This window comes from Notothenia coriiceps, unplaced genomic scaffold (assembly GCF_000735185.1).
Source record: "Notothenia coriiceps isolate Sejong01 unplaced genomic scaffold, NC01 NC01_scaffold00030221, whole genome shotgun sequence".
Lineage (NCBI taxonomy): Eukaryota > Metazoa > Chordata > Actinopteri > Perciformes > Nototheniidae > Notothenia > Notothenia coriiceps.
Genome location: NW_011362922.1, coordinates 43,693 through 62,339, shown reverse-complemented (window position 1 = coordinate 62,339; position 18,647 = coordinate 43,693). Strand labels below are relative to the sequence as shown.

At 42.5% G+C, this 18,647-nt stretch overlaps 1 protein-coding gene across 1 annotated transcript; it reads left to right on the top strand.

The window, feature by feature from the left end:
• The first annotated feature begins 1,236 nt into the window (after positions 1-1,236).
• On the top strand, positions 1,237-13,494 carry LOC104959452 (cdc42 effector protein 4-like). The gene is made up of 2 exons (XM_010787349.1): positions 1,237-1,493; positions 10,502-13,494. The coding sequence occupies exon 2, from the start codon at positions 10,621-10,623 to the stop codon at positions 11,659-11,661; it is 1,041 nt and encodes a 346-aa protein (XP_010785651.1). The 5' UTR covers positions 1,237-1,493; positions 10,502-10,620; the 3' UTR covers positions 11,662-13,494.
• The last annotated feature ends 5,153 nt before the right edge of the window (positions 13,495-18,647 follow it).

Here is an 18,647-nt window from a genome sequence, read left to right as displayed (position 1 = left end):
TTGTTCCTGGACAAAAGGCCATTGCAGTCAAATTCTCATCCTAAAGAGTCTTGTTCTCCCATCAGCTGGTGGGACAGACCACACTGGGAACTTAGCCAAAGACAGGAAATAACTTTTGAATGTGGGTTATTGACACTCTACATGCAGATATTTCGGGAACAGCATGAACGGTTGAGTAAAAACTAAAAGAAAACATCTAGTCCTTCTAACTGTGTATGGAAGAAGTGTGACTTTTGCCCTTTGATAATTATCAACCATTCACACATTCCTTTCTCTTGAGCTCAGGGTGAGTATGCACATCCTTGGGGTGTTCCTCGGCTGCTTCCCAGTCATTACCATTGCAAAAATACAAATTAGCGGTCACTGACGGAGAGCAGCTGATCAACCTGGAATACACTATAGGTCAAACAAATGGGTCAATCACTCAAAACAGCCTTCAGTGATTGCAGTATGTGAGAAATAAATCAGCACTTTTTAACATCTAATCTAATCTCTAAACAGTTTGCATAACAAGTGATTCAAATCTGATATCTGTATTTAATAGCCATATACAACAACCCCATGTGCCTTTACTAACTGTGGGTGTCTCTAATTTTGCGTCATTCTCAGCACAAAGAGTGATACTGTGTCCCACATTTTTGCCGTGTTATCTTGTGTATGCTGTTCATCTTGTACAATTAGCTGGGTGTCTCCCTGTATGCACCTTCTAGAACCTTTATTTTAGGATGCAAGAGGATTTTATTTTCTTCAACTTCCTTTGATATGTCTAGGTTTTTCACAAAGGTTTACTAGGCCTCTCACACAGATTTTTATCATCAGCCATGCCACTTTTAATACCACAAAGAAAAAAGAAAATAGTGTTATGGGTTATTCTGCTAATTGCATTATATATACAGTCTTGACAATATTAATATTTTCTGGACTGATGTCAAAGGTGGGTTGAGACCATAGGTTGAGACCATGGTTGAGACCATAGGTAGAGACCAATGCATTCTACATAAATGGTTTCAAGCATTTTAAAATATATGAGCCCATTTAAAAGCACGATTGGTTGTATTACAGTTAATTCTGATGTATTTCTCAGGTTTCTGTTTAATAATAATACTAATGTTTCATTAGTATTCATGACACCGACCCCACCTTTAAGGGAGAAGGAAATTAGACTGAGGCTGTCTGGTGGCCCCATGCTGGCAGCCTGTGTCTTTAAGGAGCCTGTAAAGAGGGCGTGTTCAAACACACTACCGAGGCAGGAGGCATTGTGCTGAGTTATTGGCTTCAGAGCAGCAGCATCGCTTCTGAGGATGCAGTGAGAGCATCAGTAACGTTTCTAAAAATAAAAAAAGAGAGATCTCTCTGTCGATCGGTTCCGTGGATTTCTCCAGTTTGATCCGAGTGGTTTACGTTTGCTTTCGGTTGCTGAACGCGCCCCCTTTGTCAACCTGCTGGGGGCCTGAAAGTGAAGCAGCACCCGGCTTTATGAATGGGGATGCTCGGTAAGTGCATGCGCTTTTATGTTTGTACTTTCACTAACCACATCAAATGCACCTTTTTATTTGTTTATACAGCTCAAATAATATGTATTTAACAGAGCTGCTTTATTTATCGGTTCAGTAGAGCGCACGGTGCGCGAGGCAGCTGATGCTTTTGTGGTCAGCTACTTATTGTTCTCCTGCCATTGACCCACCCCGAATCACAGCTTTATTGTAATGAGAGTGAATGACTAGACTGATAAATGCAAGTGGGCTGTCAAATGGATACTTAAGAAGACTTATTTCTAGTCCATGTAGCAGTTATTTGTGGGTAGAGTCTACCGTGGCCTTTGTGTCTGAAACCCCCTCAACAGTAACATTAATGTCCTTAAAATTAGCTTACCTGAGAATGCTTTGTAGCTATAATTAAAGCATTGGTTTCTTACGTTAGCTTTTCACATTTCACTAAGCTAGAACGCTCTCAAAGGCCTCATATAGACAGAAGTGAGCCTCTAAATACTCGAAACTAGGCCATAAATATATTTGGTGACACTTTGCTTTTAATTCATATTAAGTGTATTAAACGTGTCTTCTTCCCAATACTGACACTACTTGTAAACATATGTTTTTTGTAAACTGAGAATTAGTTTATTTGGCCTTCATGTTTGTTGTTCTTAGTTTACTTGATCAGGTGACTAAAAAACAAAATTTCCCACTGCACACTTTGGCCTGTCAGGCAGTGCACGCATGTCCTGTTTCTCCAGTTCATTACACACATAACCCAAAGCCTGTTTTAGTTGGCAGGGCCTTTCACTTTGCTTAGCAGGGTTTTCAGGATGGCATCTTTTGAGCACATTGACTGGATAATAAGGTGATAGGCCTCAGGTCTGCAGGCCTTGGCCGACATACTGATAAGAGCTCCTCACTCAGCAATTGTTTGAGTAGATAATGTTATCTGATGTCTCTTCTTGTGAGGCCATCTGGGTGGCTTTCTTTGTTTTCACGGGTTAATGTGACATCTGAACCGTCTAATCCCAAACACGCAGAGAGCTTTCGTGAGATGTCAAACATTTCTGCCTGGACGATGATGGATTCAGGTTGATGACACAGCAACAACCCAACCTCCACAGCAAGATTGATGTGTCACAGGGTTAGCAGGTTTAGCTTTTCCCCACATCCAAGTGCTTTTGAAATGCCTTTTTGAGAACAGGCGACACATTTCTTAGCCAGCCTGCACAGGTTCTGCTCCAACAACTTTCCTCTGTTCCTTAAATTACAAAGTGTCTAATTGCCTGCAGGAGACATGTGTTTAGTGCCCGAAGGTGAAAGTTATCCTTCCTCCGTGTGGTGATGGACACGGTGCCAACCACTCTGGTATTGGACACAGCACAGTGTAGACAGCTTTTGCTGGCTCACAGCCCAGAACACAACCTGCTCGGGATGCAGTTTACTAACTTGTTTTTTGAGATAATCACTGTCTCAAAATCCTCTTGCGGTGGGGCTGAAGTGCAACTTCAGTGTGTTATTTGTGGCCACTGAGTGTATGGTCCAGCACCCATGTTTGAACATGTCGTAGTTTGTGTGCTCATTTGTGGCAATGTGTGTGTCCTGTCCAGCCCCTTCACATTCCAGGAAATGCCTATATAAACTTTTTTTTTTTTTTTTCTGGAATGCCTCTGAGGATGGTGATAGTAAACCACAGGATTATTATAGAGGGCATGACAGTTGCTTTTGAAGGATGTGTAGCAGAAGTATCATGTTGGGTGGTTGTCTTTTCTCTTAGGTACTACCTGCCTGCAAATGTTACAGAAAAGCCTTAGTGGGAAATGTACCAGCTGTTGAAAATGTACAGTCTCTCAATACATCATTTATGGTGTGACTTGTGACAAAAAGCAACAGTTCAAAGTTTGCGGCCACCTACCTTTTTTATAACCTAGTATTCAAACATCAAATTCCATGGGCGTCTCATATTTCAGTGTCTGAATGCTGCGTTTGTTCCTGTATCTTTTGTTTAGTGCCATTGTTTTCTGGTCTGTTCCAGCATGCTTTGCTTTGTTTGCTTGGCTGCAGTTGGTACTGTGACCCGGAGGAAATGTTTCTTCTTCTCTGCCATCCTGTTTCATTGTTGTTGGATGTAGATTATATTAGCATAGCGGTAGACAATGTCACTGCACAAAATGTAATGATGATTTTTGTCACTATCTGAACTGCTTTTGATTTGTGTTAATCCAATAATTGTATATTAAACCTTGAAAGGTATCCACTTAACAGTACACTTATTATCCACTCAGAGACAGCCACAATGCAAAAGTCAAGTGGAAACTTGTACTAAAAAAACAAACACCTAAGAGCCCTCCACTTTTTGTTAGCAGCTTCTTTGGCGTACTTTCAGTATGTGCATTTTGTTGCTTTTCTGTTGTCTGACCCCTATAGTTATATAGCACTTTAAAGCAAGATTCTCTGCATCCCATAAGTTCTCTGCATTCTTTCCATAGAGAAGCAAAGGTTTCCACTCGAGCGTTTCAAATTGTAACCTCACTACTTCTCTGCAGCTCTTAATAGACACCTGGTTGGTCGGTGACAGTCTGTCCTGGGTGACGATAGGGACACCTGGGCCTGAGGTCGAATCTGTCATCGACTGTGACTCAGCTTCAATATCTGCTGTAGAGTTAAGATCCGGTGTGTTCAGCATCAGGTCAATAAAGTTGAGGCGCTCCATGATATGATGCATGTTCCATTTAGTTGTTGAACACACATTCCCAGCACTAGCCCACAGCACTGAAGGTTATTACAATTGTGTGTTAATGGAGATATGAGCTGTGTTTGTTTGGTTAGCCCGTCAGTAATACTGCATGATGGAGGACATGGAGGCCTTGTTTACGCTATGAGTGGCCAGGAAGGGCAGGGTGAGTATATTTCCGGAGAGATCGGAGGGTTTGCCGCCTCATTTTCTCCCTTTCCTTCCTGTGGACGTACCCCATGCTAACACATTTTTCTATCATATTAAGCTGTGTTGTACCGGTCTAATCTGTACTTTTGAAAAGCATGCTGCTGTGTCGAGGTTAGTGGTGTTAAGCCACTTATCTCAGTGGTAATTTTGTCAGATTGGTGCAATTCTGTGAATACCCATTTGAAAAGTGCTCAGACGTGTTTTGTAGTGACGGGGGGCAATTACTAATGACCTGGAGCAAGATGTTAACCTTACAGGCTCAGCTGGATGAGAATAATAAAGCTATAGGAAGGTTTTTAGCCATGTGTTATTGCCAAATACATTCAAAACTAGAAGGGCACTCAGAGAGCATAGACACCGCCAAGGCCGTTCCCATAAATAGTAAATTCACTACATTTATAGAAAATGCTTTTGTAGTCTATCCGACCACTACAAAGCGCTTTTACAACAAAAGGCAGCATTGACCTATTCACACACATTTGTACTAAGTGCCCCCTGCTCATCAGGAAAGATTACCATCTACAAGCACTCGCATATCAAGGGGTCAAGGGGTCAAACTACGGATGTTCCATTGGTGGACAACAACGCTGCCTGCTGGGCCGTCCAATAAACAAAATATAATACATAAACCCAGATTCAGATTAAACACTTTTTTCATTCTACTGACAAACAGACTAAGAAAACCAAACTGAAACATAACCTCCTCCAAAGTAATAATATTAAGTGTTTATTTTCTTGTCAATATCGCCAACGTCAACTTCCTCTCTGCTCATTCTCTCTGATTATGTTGAGATATTAACTTCTGGATTGGAAGCCTCCACTTGTATTCAGATGCCACGCCCAGTACACAGATGACGTTGATATCGAGCCATGCTGGCTGCCATTTCAGTCCCATGTTTGGGGACTTTAGTTCTGGTCAGAGACGACAGCACACAGGGAATGGACGATAGTGTTTGTGTAGAAAAAGGCATTGTAGATTTAGGAAAATGATGTGTAGCAGTTTTTTTTTACACCACAACAGAACACTTTACATTCGCCAAGGCACTGATATTGAGTACGGCATTCTTGTCTGTCATCCGCTCTTTGTGTCTGTAATAAAAGCTGTTAGTTTCACCAAAGCTAAGGATGGACAGAAAGAGATGGAGTGTTTCGTCTGGAGGCTGTGTCAGCTGAAACTGTAAAGGAGACGAGTCCTCTCCTCTTCAGTTTCTCAGGTCGGCTAGTACACATTTGAGCTAAACTGCTTAAGGTGTAATCATTGCCAGGAACCCTTTCATCAGTTGTTGGCTCCTTTGAAAGTGTCATCATGTGTCACTTTTCTTCTTTCTTTCTTTCTTTTTGATCTCTTCTGACCTGCTCTTACAGACAGAATTGTATAGTTAACCTATTGATAATTTTAGCTTCAGATCCAACACGGATTATATAAAACTGTTTAGTTGTACATTTATCGACCATATTCAGAATTATATTTTTAAACACTGCTGAGTTCGTATGAGTTTGATCTTCTAGCTCAAGTTGCTTACCTCAAATGCTTTACTCACTGATCTAAGGATAGCAACAGATGTAGTTCTCATTGATATGAATGCTAATTCAAAAATCCTAGGGACACTTTTATTAGCAGGGAAGCTCTAAAGATCTGTTGTGCTTTGATCCTTGCAAAGCAGAGTCTCCTGCTGGGTGATGTGTGCCATTAGCATATCAGACTGCTTCACACTAGCTTGCCAGGTATTATTATGGAGGGCAAAAACACCGATATGTGAGCTTTTTGACGTCTGTGTTTGAGAAATACACACACGGGCTTCTTCATTCTATCTGCAAGTAATATATTGGTGTTTATTTAATCTTCTTATAATTAAGGATGAATCTCTCCTTCCTTATTTGATTATATTTCTATCCAGGGCTGCAACTAAAACTTAAATTCATTATGGATGTCTCTCAGTTATCGAGTCAATTAATTGTTGAGTTGTTTTTTTTTAAATAATTAACTTCTTCCTAGAGCCTTCTGTGGTGCTTCAAATGTCTTATTTTGTTGGATAGAAAAAAAAAATCCCCAAATATTCAGTTTTAAAATTCATTATCCTCTCATACAAACTGGAAAAAACATTTTGATATTTTTGGGTTAAAATGTTGTAAATATTTGATTTGATACATTTATTTTTAAACTGGATTTAAGATTGGTATAAAATATTTGACCACAAAAAAACCCAAAGCCAACCCTCGCAGTCTAAGGGTGGTCTGAATTTCAAAAAATGTACAGATTTTAGATTTGCCTTGCTCTTTAGACCACGGAGGATTTACACTTTGATCAAAATGAGCCCTTGGCTCGCTTGCTGTGTTGGAAGTCCATGGTGGAGAGAGCCAGGGAAATGGGTTGGCGGGGCACGATGCCACTTTTCAGATAGCCTATAGGTCAACGACTTGATATGAATCAAAACAGAGCAAGCAAATGGTATGCCATCTAGAATTCCCTAAAGTGCACCGTTTAAGCAACAGCTAAATTTGGCTTTTATGCAAGCAATAAAGCTTTATTTGTAATGTTTACTCTCATTGCTTTGTTTACCTCGGAGGGCAGCATCAGCTTTATGTCTCTTGTTCCTGGTCTGGATGATTCAGAGATAATGTGATTTCCACTGTTTGTCCTTGGGCTGCTCCTTTTCTAAATGAGACATTCAGCCGCACTAACTGAGTTGCATGGCAGATACCTATCTTCTACAGGCCATTTGTCAACTTAATTACTGGAACATGTGTGTGCGTATGTGTGCTGGCCAATTACTGAACAGTAACTCTTGCTTGTGTTGCTCTTAAACATATGGGAATGAACGAAGGTTTAATGAACAAATGCTAAGGCCATCAGTGTTTTACATGCAGAGCAGTTTAAGAAGTTAGTGAGACGGATCCTCTTCAACCGATTTGGCTGCATGTGGACTCCAACCCCCCCAATGTCTTTTCACCCTCAGGTCATGTGGTTGTCCATCCAGGTCAGTGACTTTAAATGAGGCAGACACAAAGCCCCCATCGCTGTAGCAGCACCCCCCCCCCCCAGACTGTAGAATACACACTGAACAAGTTAAGCACAAAGAAGATGAATCAATACTCAATTAGGGAAACAGTCCATTAGTGGTGTTGGAGTGTATGTCTGAGTGACCTCTTTTGAGGGTGTGAGAGAATTGACAGGAAACTAACATTTGTCTTAAACACAAAGTATCCAGGTTAAACAGGAGTCTGGTGTCTCGCATATCAATTCAATCTTCTGACGAGGTGTGCTGTTAGCTAAGCTGTACAACTTTAATTGATGCATGTAGACGGTAGAAGTGATTTTGTGTCATGGCTTAAGCTTGGTATTTTCACTTCCTGTGATGTAGCATTTCTCTGAAGTGTTTATAAATGACTGCAGCATTTCCCTTGAGATCCAAAACCCAGGTTGCCGTCTGATTTAGTGCTGCCTCTTTTCACCCCCCTCAGTAAAAGAACCCATTTCTGCGTAACGGGTTGGAATATCATTTACTTGAACAGATGTGAAAAGTTGAGAGAAGTGAGGCAGCATTGGCGATGGTTTGGAATCGTTCCCATTGTGCTCAAGTTTATTACAGTGTGTAGACATTCATGCACGGCTGCTTTTTACTCAGAAGTTGAGAAATACCACATCCACACACCAAGACTGCTCAGATTCATTTGTCATCCAAAGGGCTCAAGGTCTGTAGGTCAGTGTGGAGTGTGTTTAAACGTTTTGCTGTCAAAATGAGAAGATGCAGATGTGCCTCTTAGCTCTTCCTGTCTGTTTCTGTCCCACATTCTCTGTCTCCACTGGGTCTTCTGCTGCAGCCAGACCTTCAGTGTTGTGAAAGTCTGTTTATAAAGTCAATCCTCCCGCTGTGACCCCGTAGTTCCCACGCTAACTGCTGCCTTCTCAGGCCCTTTTTCACTTTTTCGTTCACATGTACGCTCACACGTGCATGCACACACACTTTCACAAAGATGCACAAAGCTATGCAGGCTGTGTATCAGATAGATGCTGCTGCTAAAGGCCTGTGCCTGGTTTAGATTTAGCTGATGAACGTTCTGTCTGGTAGTCTGTAACACATGTCCCATGTCCCTGCAATGGGCACTGTTAAAGCTTTCCAGCCTGATCCTGGCCCAAGGGAGTGAGATGGAGGAGTGGGAGTCGGGCTTTCACCGTCATCCTTCGTTTAATCTGCTGGTTGTTTTTGCTTGCCTGTGTATGCCACCCAGAAGCTAACTAGCCAGAAAAAAACGTTGTTTGTTGGCTTGGTGTGAAATATTTCCCTCATTATTCCCCTAAAAACAAATCAGTACAAACAGCTTCAATAATAAACATGTTTCTTCATCTTGTTTGTGTGTTTTGGCACAACCGTTTGAGTTCATAGAAAGTTTTCACATGGTGAGTCAAAAACGCTGTTATCTCAAATGTATATGTTTCTCTAACTATAGATACATTTATTTCCTTGCCCAATGTAGTGTAACATTTATATATTTTTATGAATTCCAATTTTCACTTCTACAAATATATAGAACATGGATGAATGAGTGAAAACATAGCAGACATCCCATTCAAAGGGTGTATTGTACGAGCTCTGGGTTGACACAGAAGGAGGCCATGTGTTGCATGCTTGCATGAAGCCTCAAGCCTTCCGCAGCCCCTGACAGGAAACACTCTGCTTGCAGGAGGGTGTTTCCATGGAAACCAAAGCAGGTGAGGGCATTAACAGGAAGAAGAGTTCGCTCAGCTGGCAAAGACGGGGTTTGGGTGGGGAGTGGAGACTGAAGAACGAGGTCAGCGCACTTAAAAGCCTGTCACATTAAACACCCTAAATCTCCCAACGGCTCTACTACCAAAAACAACTCTTGACTTAAATATATTTTTGAAAGCTTGTCTGTGAGAAATCCAAAGCCAAGGTTAAGGTGCTGACTTTTCATGATATTCCTGCGTGAGCAAACAGAAAAATGCACTGTGTGCGAGCCAGAGAGGTGCACTGCACAGTGCCGATAGCAAGGTAAGCGCTTTCTTTAGGCCTGCTTGCGGTAACCATGGAGACTTTCCACTCACAAATGATATGCATGTGTGTCTGATGTCTGTCAGTATAAACGGCTTGCACGTAATTTTTGCAGACCACCATGACAGTGCTCTTTGTATGTGTGTTTTATGAGCTGGGGATTTATAGCTAATTAGACTTCCTGCTCCTGTCCTCCAGTGCAGCACCTGCGGAAACGGCAGACTGCTGCCAGCCTGCGGTGAGGCTTCTCTGTCTACTCTCCGCTGCATGTTTCAATAATGCAGGGACACGGTTTCTATCAGCTGTCAGTAAGCTAGCTTCATAGGCTTATACACCATTATCTTGGAAGAAGAAAATGGCTAGGGACTCATGTCTCTGATCACAATTTCATCTTTCTTTTGTCAAACAATGACGAATGTTGAATAACATATTCGATTGTGAGGCGTATATTTCTTATTGTATAATTTACTTTATCTGTGACTGCAAGATTAGCTTTTAGTCATACTTTTATTGCCAAAGTTGAGCTTCTTACCAGAAAAATCCCTGGCAGCCCCCAGCTATCCTTTTCTGATCCATCTTGGTCTGTGGCTGGTGTTTTGCTCTCAATTATAATGCAGGCAAAGCATAATCCTGTGGTGCTCCTGATCTCTTTTTCCGAGTGCATTTCCGAGGTCATCTCACAGAGAGTGCTGCTTATCATTATGGACTTGCATAATTGGTAGCTTCAGCTCTTGAATTAGTGGAACATGAGATTCTTAGAAATGTTTATATTTACTTGATGGGATTAAAACGCTTGGTGTGAATATTCTATACAATGTTATGTTGATGATTTTTTATTATTATACATGTAAGCTAACCCATATTTATTTTTTTAAATATATGTTTCTTCTTAATATTCGTAAATATGTTTGTCATGGAGGTGCTACTGAACAGCATGTCCCCCTTTTTAATAGTGCATAACATTTTGGCAGATGTGTTTACTTCAAATGTCTTTTTTTTGTTTAGAATTAAGGACACATTTATTTTTGATACAATTAGCACATTTAATTAATTATATTCTAATCTTTCAGGTTCCCACGCTGACTGCAATTGAGAAGAGTCAACTATCGGCCCAACGTCTCTCATAAGGACTATATCAAAGACTTGGAAGCTTTTTTTCTGACTCCAAAAACAAAACTAATCAGTCACCATGCCGATCCTCAAACAGCTGGTGTCTGGCACCTCCCAGACCAAGCGTCGCATGGACCTGACCCGGGAGATGATCAGTGCCCCGCTGGGAGACTTCCGCCACACCATGCATGTGGGCCGCAGTGGCGATGCGTTCGGAGACACCTCGTTCCTCAGCACCCGCTCAGGAGAACCCCCCCCTGAGAGCAGTTCCCTGCCCCGCTCCCCCCGGCCCAGCCTCCTGTCTCGCACCTTCAGGAGTAGCAAGCGCTCCCAATCTGTAAACAGGGTCGACCAGCAGAGGGACATCCTGGACACTCCTGGAGGGTCACCCACTTATGTGAAGAACGCCATGTCTCTGCCCTTTCTCAACGATGAGGACAGAGGGGACAGTTTGGTGGCAAAGAGTTTGTCCTCAAGTCCTATTAAGCATTACGGGGAGGGGGACGTGAGGGGCGGAGCTGCAGCTTCTCACTTTCTTGAGCTGGAAGAGAAAAGCTTCGGGGAGCTGACTGAGCTACCAGAGAGCCCCTACCACTACAGCGGTGGAATGAAGCACGCTGAGTCGGTGATGTCTTTCCATCTGGACCTGGGACCCTCCATGCTGGGGGACATCCTCGGGGTGATGGAGAAGGAGGATGACGATCTAGGCTACGAGGAAGGCAAGAGCAGCGAGGGCCGCGCCTCACCGCCTCTCAGCATCCACGGTGAGGAGGAAGATAGCGCGGTGGGAGAGAAAGATGGGGATGGGGAAGCAGAGGAGGAGATGGAGGAAGAGGAAATGAAGCAGCAGGCCTCTCTGCAACCAGCCAGCTCTGTAGATCTAGGGCCCGAGCATGGAGGCCCCTACACCCCAGAGTACACCCCCGAAACTCGGCCCAAACACTTGCAGCATCTGGACAGCTGCTCCATGTCCAGCTCTGGCTCTGCGGCCCTGGATGAGAAACCAAACAGCCAGACGTACGCAGGAGATACAGACAGCGCCACCTTCAGTGCCCCGCCAGAGGAGGAGAGCAACTTCTCATCTTTCATGGAGGATGAGGACGATGAGATCCGCTTGTGAGATTCAAGTCCACTGAAAATATAAGGACACGGCTCTGGAAGAGGTTTATCTGAAACTAGCAAGTCCTTCGACAGTGTGGATTTGCACTTGAACAGAAATAAGACACTTTCGTCTGAAGGGTGCTGTGGGAATGGGACTGTGAAAAAGAGGGAGAACTGTTACTTTGTAAGTCCGCAAGGAGAGAGTGACTGCTCCTTTTGAAAGAGCCCATCTGTCAGAGAGCCTTACCCTCCACTGTCAATCCGTCTCTACCTTTTGAACACTGAGGGAACTGACATGGAAGAACAGCCACTCTGAATGGAACATTCCAGAAGTAAGCAGGGAGTGAAAGGAGTTGGAAAGAAACTTTTGGGGAAAACACTTTCCATAACTAAAGCTCAGCTCATGCCTTCTGTCTCTTCCCTCATGTGCTTTTCAAATTTGGTTTGTGTCTCCTCTTCTTCTTCTTCATGTTGTGTTTTCTCTCACTGACTGTGGGACATCATGAGGCCTGAGCTGAACAGAAGGCCTCTGTCACCACAGGATTACTGCTGGTGATCTTGTCACAATAAAGCGGGCTGTGTTTGTCACTGGAGTGTGAAGCCCTGCCTTGAGCCCCTTTCATCTGAAAATATTATAGTAAAGTGCCATAGAGCTTTTTTCCCTTATGTAACTCGGGGTCCTTGTGACACTGCTCAAAGGCTGCTGTAAAGCTGGACCACAAAGACCAGACCCCAAATGATCTTCTGTTTTTAATTCACAGGCTTAGCCTCGGTGTAATTAAAGAAAAGCAGGGTTATAACTGAATTTAGATACATTGGCCTGTATTAACTATAAAGAATTGTGTTACTACAGGAAGCCAAAGGTGTGAAGAGGGATTGTACACTTTGTTGTCCCTTTTCCACTGAGCAGATTCTATCCTGAAGACATCATAATTATGATGTTATAGTTTTCTGATAACTGACACAAATTAGCTTCCTCCTTCTGACTAATGTTTCCTTTCAAGTTGAAACTGAAAAGAGTTTAGTAACCACTTCCTTCCTTGTTTTCATGCGTCCATGCAGCTACAGTGGTTCAACTGAATTGTGTAAATGATCTTGATTAGTTCAGCAGTTGCCTTACTGATCCACTACTACTGATGGATTTAAGGTTTGTTTAAAATCAGTGCATCAGGCACAATTTAACCAGACACTACTAGTATTTGGTGTTTGTTTTATCCTTGAAAAAAATGCTTTGTTATTTACGTTTATATGTGGATGAAAAGGAAAGACACAGCTAGCAATAGATGCAAGGGCATATAAAAAAACTCTATTTTTATGCAAGTTGCATAGTCATTGCAGCTTGACTGTATCTCTTGCGTCATTAAAAGCCACGGCCAGAAGTATCGAGGTTCAGTTGCACTGATTGATTTCACTGCCTTAACTGAAACTGACAGATGTGCCAAATCCCAATTTTCTAGCCAAAAATAATTTTACTTGTGAAGCCCACTTTTGGGAGAGCCTGTCATATCTGTCTGTCTTTCCTTCTCTATGTGGGTAATCACTGTGGACATTTAAGTGGAAGGCAGAGCTCATAGATTGAAAAAATAAAGATGCGTTCCTGGTTGTGTCGAATCATGAAGGGGAACGAGTAAAATAAATAATTTACATAACTGGATATTTATATTTCCAATCACTCAAACACTACATAATATATTCAGGTCATTTCTAGGGTTAACAACCTTGTGCGAATGGGGTGTTGTCTGTGTTGCCCTCTCTGTGTAATGTGTATTATGCCTTCCTTTTGTTTGTTACCTGTTTCTTGTGTGTTATCGAAAATAACCTATATTTTTCAATAAAAGAGATCCTGAACGTCTTTTTTTTCTTGCCACTTCTTTTATAACCAATGTGTCTCAGTGAATCGGAACATAATACAGTTGAAGTGCTACTCATTCAGCAACGTTAACAAAGGAATTCCTTGACTGCCTTCGCCATTTCCTGCTACTATTCGTTGATTCCCCCAGCAGAGGAAGGAAGGAAGCAATCGAAGCCTAGTTGGAAGTGTCTCTGAAGTATTGGCTATACAGGCTGAGAAGCTGTGATGACTCATGAGTAAATGTGTGTGTGTGTGAAATGTAAGTTCAGAGCACATCTGACTGATACCTTCATGGAGCATGGCTACATCAAAGCAGACAATGGAAAGGTGAATTGAGAATGGAGAATATTTTTCATATACAGTGAGGATGGGTGATCCTTCTCTCTATGCTGATTGGAGGACGGAATAGTCTGGCAGTCAGGTAAGATCCCACTTATCATCCCAGACTTAAAACTGTTCTGTCACTTTTGATTTTACTTTTCGCTTTTCACACGCTCGTAAAACCCCTCACGGTAAGGTCAAAGACCAAAGCGCTCTGTTTTGTTAACACTCGCTGCAGACAGTTCAATCTCTCACCCCTGCACCATCCCTCCACATTAAAACTGCTTGCTGCAAACACAGCCTCATTCTTCTTTGGTGTCCTTTTTTTCAATTCAATCTTTCATCTCCACTTCAGGGGATCTTTAATCTCCTTCCACTTTCAGTTTTTCACAGTCACATTACACCATCGTCCAATCTGCCAGGAGCCAAGAAAAAGTCATTATTCTTACACTTGTGGTAAAAACAGGCCATTTATATTGATTGCTGTGGTCAATACAAACCAGTGGGGCTATTGATCCTACTTTTCTCTGTCTGAATGAAGTCATTACTCTTTTTAGAGTTTTTTTCCTGTGTCTTTGAGAGGGAAAGACTTAATTCTAACTAGTCACCACTTTTGTGTTGGTTTCGAAAACTCTTGTTTTTTTTAAATCACCCCTTTAACTGAATTATTCATCTTGTGTTGATGATCCAACATCCAGGCTGTTACTCACTTTGTCTAAATCTTGTTATCTACTGCCACCTAGTGGTTGTATAAGACTCACATCTGGTGATGGGTGTGTCACTGAAATGGCTGTTAGACTGGATTTGTAAATTAATCTTCCCTCTCACATTTTCTATTATCTTGCATTCCAAAAGATCTTTAGAAAAAAAGTTGTTTTAAATTTTATTTGAAAAATGTTTCAGTGCTATGCCCACATTTCAGTGTCTACATAAAAACTCATCACTAAAACTGAAACATTTGATTATTTGTGGCAAGAGACACGGTGTGAACACAACTGTTGACATTGCCCTCCACATTTAAACTTGATACCGGAGACAGCAGATTTGTTCAGGAGGCTCAGCTCCCCCCTCCCCCTATAGAAAGTCATTGTAACTGGATTCTGCCTTGCAGCTGTTTCTCCCTCTCAAACATGCTGGATGTAGTTTCTCATCTGCTTCAGAGGCTGTCAAATGTCATTTCCCTTTGGTTTCCAAATCACTTTGAAAATCATATTTTCTAACTTGAGCCGCCAATGGGAGGCGCTCATTGCCTTTAGGTTTATTAGTCAGAATCCCCTGCCTGGACCCACAACCTTTTCCGCCAAATTCCATCAGCAGACTTGCAGCTCCTCCAGGAGGCCGACGGCATGCTGAAATCTGGAAAGTATTAAACAACCTGCTGGTATAGGGGACTGGGGAAGGGTAGGTGGTGGGGGGGTGGATGAAGGAGGGAGAGAGGGGAAGTAAAAAGTGGGGGATGGGGGAGAAAAGGAACAGAATACAAAATTGTTCATACACCCACCGCCCTTTGCCTGGCTCTGTGCCCTTTCCCCTCCCTCTCTCACACACACACACACACACTAGACTAGCGTGTGAGCTTCCCCCAAAAAAATCCAGACCACTCCCCAAGCAGTTCCAGCATTTTGCAGCAGTATTTTGCTTTTCTCTTTTTTTTTTAAAGGGTCATAAACAAACATGAATTTCTGCTGTTAAGCTCTGCAATGAGAAGAAGAGGAGGGAAGTGTGAGTGTGAGGAGTTGTTTTGCTGGCACAGAACTGGAGAGCGAGTGCCATGGTCCATAGCCCCCAACTGTGTGTTTGTGGTTGGAAGTGAGATTGAAAAAAACTGGATGGCGTCCAGACATCTTTTCCCATGCTTTGATACACATATCTTTGACCAAATGTATGCACACATCTGGGAGGGCAAACTGTACCCCAGTGAGAAGACCCGCCCATAACAAGATGTATAGAATCCGAACTGTGCCAAGTTACCTTTTTAAGAATGGGAAACAATTTATCTTGCAGGGAGTAAGACCTGAAGTGCCTTCATTTATGTTTTTATTTAAGAAGAAAGACGTTTGACATTGATGACCATCGTGTATCGGTGCTAGTTGCTCTGTAAAGACTTCTCTCCTTGGCTGTCTTTTTATTGATTACATCTCAGCACTTATTGCCAGAGTAATTAATCTTTGCCTTTTTTTAAATGCTCTACCTTAACTTAAGTCGGCCAAGTAACCAAACAAATGTTATTATTAGATTTTCCCTTTTGTTTCGTCAAAGACAGGCAGAGGTATTCCTCTAGCAGTGCAGCACTACGGATATTGGTGTTAACAGGAGCAGCGAACATAAACATTCCAGTACCGAGTGTTGACCTCTTGACCTCTAAACCCTGGAACTGCATGGCTGGCAGCAGGAGACCACACACACATGGTGGGAGGAGGAGCGGGAAGGATGCAAAACCTCTCTGGTGTCCTTTCCTTAAAGAGCTTCAGATGCCTGTGCTGAACTGTGAAAAATTAGCCTATCCTCCTAGAATTAGGGCAGTCTTCCCCACACAGAGATTGTTGCAGGTATGTCAGAATGTGGGAATGGCTTACTCAGATGGAGAAGTTATTCTGAGGGAAACAGCTCCTGTATGTCATATCCCTTAAGTTGTTGAGTGCTCTTTTTTTAATATAGAGATTGTGTCATAGCCTCTTTGGGCTGGACTTGTTTAAATATTTCTGTCCTACAACCACAATTGCTAAATCTGCCTTCAGCTCAGCAGGCTGAAACCATGTCTTCATTAAAGTTGTTTTGTTCATTTTGCTATGAACCAACAAACATCCTCTTTCCTTACAAAGTAATGATTTCAAAATGTACTCTGCGATTACAAAATAAACTTTCAATTTGATTCTGCATCGAGCACGTAGCACTAAAATCTGAACATGGAGGAGTCATTTTAACCATAAGCAGAGACAATGATTCATCCCTTCATTTTCCATTCTTCCCTTCTGTCTGTGCAGTGCTCTGCTAACCCTGTCTCAGTCCGCTGAAAAGAAGAACGGTTCCATCAGCCATGTGGATCCCCAGGAGGTCTGGCCTGGCCTGCACTCAGCCATGACCACATCGTATGGGGCTGGGGGCTCTGCTGCGCTCTACTCCCCGAAGTCTGCCAGGGGCCGCTTCCCTTCCAAGGCATGTCCACGGCTGGCTGAAACTGAAGGACGGTGAGCACTCTATATTCCCCCACACATGTTACACTTCTCCAGACACCCACACCTATAATGTGCTGTGAAACCAATACTTTCACACACTTCGTTTTTATCCAATTGTTGATTAAATACAATTTCAAACATCAAGGTTACCTTGGTTGGTGATTGGCTAATGGTTACACAATCCAAAAAATCGTTATGACATCATAAAGTGGCCGACATCTGATCAGATCATTTTCAGACAGGTTTTTATATAAATGGATCAGGACAAAAAGTGAGCAAATCTTTTTTCCTGAAACTTCCAGAATCTCTTTACACAGAGGTGTAACACATGTTTATGTATAAAAGACATGAAAAAGTGGATGTTGCATGATAGGGAACCTGTAGAGGATTTGAAAATGTCACAGTTTGTTTCCGTCCATCCCTGAAATGTACCAGTGAACCCAGGATTGATAAAAAGAGGTTTAAGATGTTGATCACACAGTGGGGCTACATCCTTGCCAACATAGATTTGGCGCCGTCTCAACAGAGGCTGTATGTCCACACAATGCCCTCCTTGTTTAATAGTAGACATAGCATGCCAACTGTGAAGCAAAATACTCTGAAGCTGACCAGGAAGTGAGGGATCAAAAAGTGTCAGTTCATATAGGCCCGCTTTAAACTTTGACCTTCCAGTCCTTCTACAACTTAATCCTCCGTCTATCCCTGACATAATGAGTGATACCAGTGTCACTAATTCATTGCAGAGGCAGAAAGAACTGAAGGACAACCTAACAGATTGATGCTTGACGATAAATAAGAAATACGTGGATTCTTTTGTCCAACTTACTTTCTCTTTAGCGTCTCTTTTCTTCAGCAATCCAAAGTTATTTTTCAATATGTTTTAGCCTTGCATGTAGAAAGTACATGAACTAAACTAATTTCACATTTAAGTTATTTTACATAGTTAAAAAATACTTTAATTGAAAGTGTTAGTGGGCGGATATTAGATTGGGAGTTGAAAGCTTCTTGCTCTTATACGCAAATGACAAAGAGGACACCAAGTTATGCAACCCGATAGCAATGACATCACCTCAAAATACTTCTGACTGTTCCTCCTTCACTGACTTCATACTTGGTTGGGTGTGATGAGGGGCTGTGTTCAGGCCTCTGAGCATTCCTCTGTTAGTTTTATAAAACACAGTCTCCCCTGTTCACATGAGCTTAACCTCAGTGATTTCATAGTGCACCCGTTAATATCAGCTCTGGCAGAGCCAATCAGACGGACTTTCCATTACAGTCTATCACCTTCCTGTTTTCAACTTCATACGCAACCTCCACTGGTGGAAGCACTCCAGTAGTTTAAAGGCGCATTCAATTCCCTCAAATCTCAATAGCATCATAAATCAGGGTGTGTGTGAGAAGATAGAAAACAACACTAGGGAAAGGAATCCCAGCGCTGTGGAGAGATGACTTTAAAACACAGTGTACTGGGTGTTAGTCCTCCGCTTAACAACTTCGTCATTCAGTTAATGCTCCCCTCCCTCTGGCCATGGTTCCCTCTGGACTGAGCTGGAGAGGAGAGGGGGAAAAGTCCGGCCGATGCTGGCGCTCTTCGTCGTCCTGCTGGCCAGGCTCTGTCTCTCCTCCTCCTCCTCCTCCCTCTTTTGTAATCACAGC

What these genes read in the sequence shown, in the direction of transcription:
- LOC104959452 (XM_010787349.1), top strand. Translation starts at nt 10,621, where the DNA reads ATGCCGATCCTCAAACAGCTGGTGTCTGGCACCTCCCAGACCAAGCGT.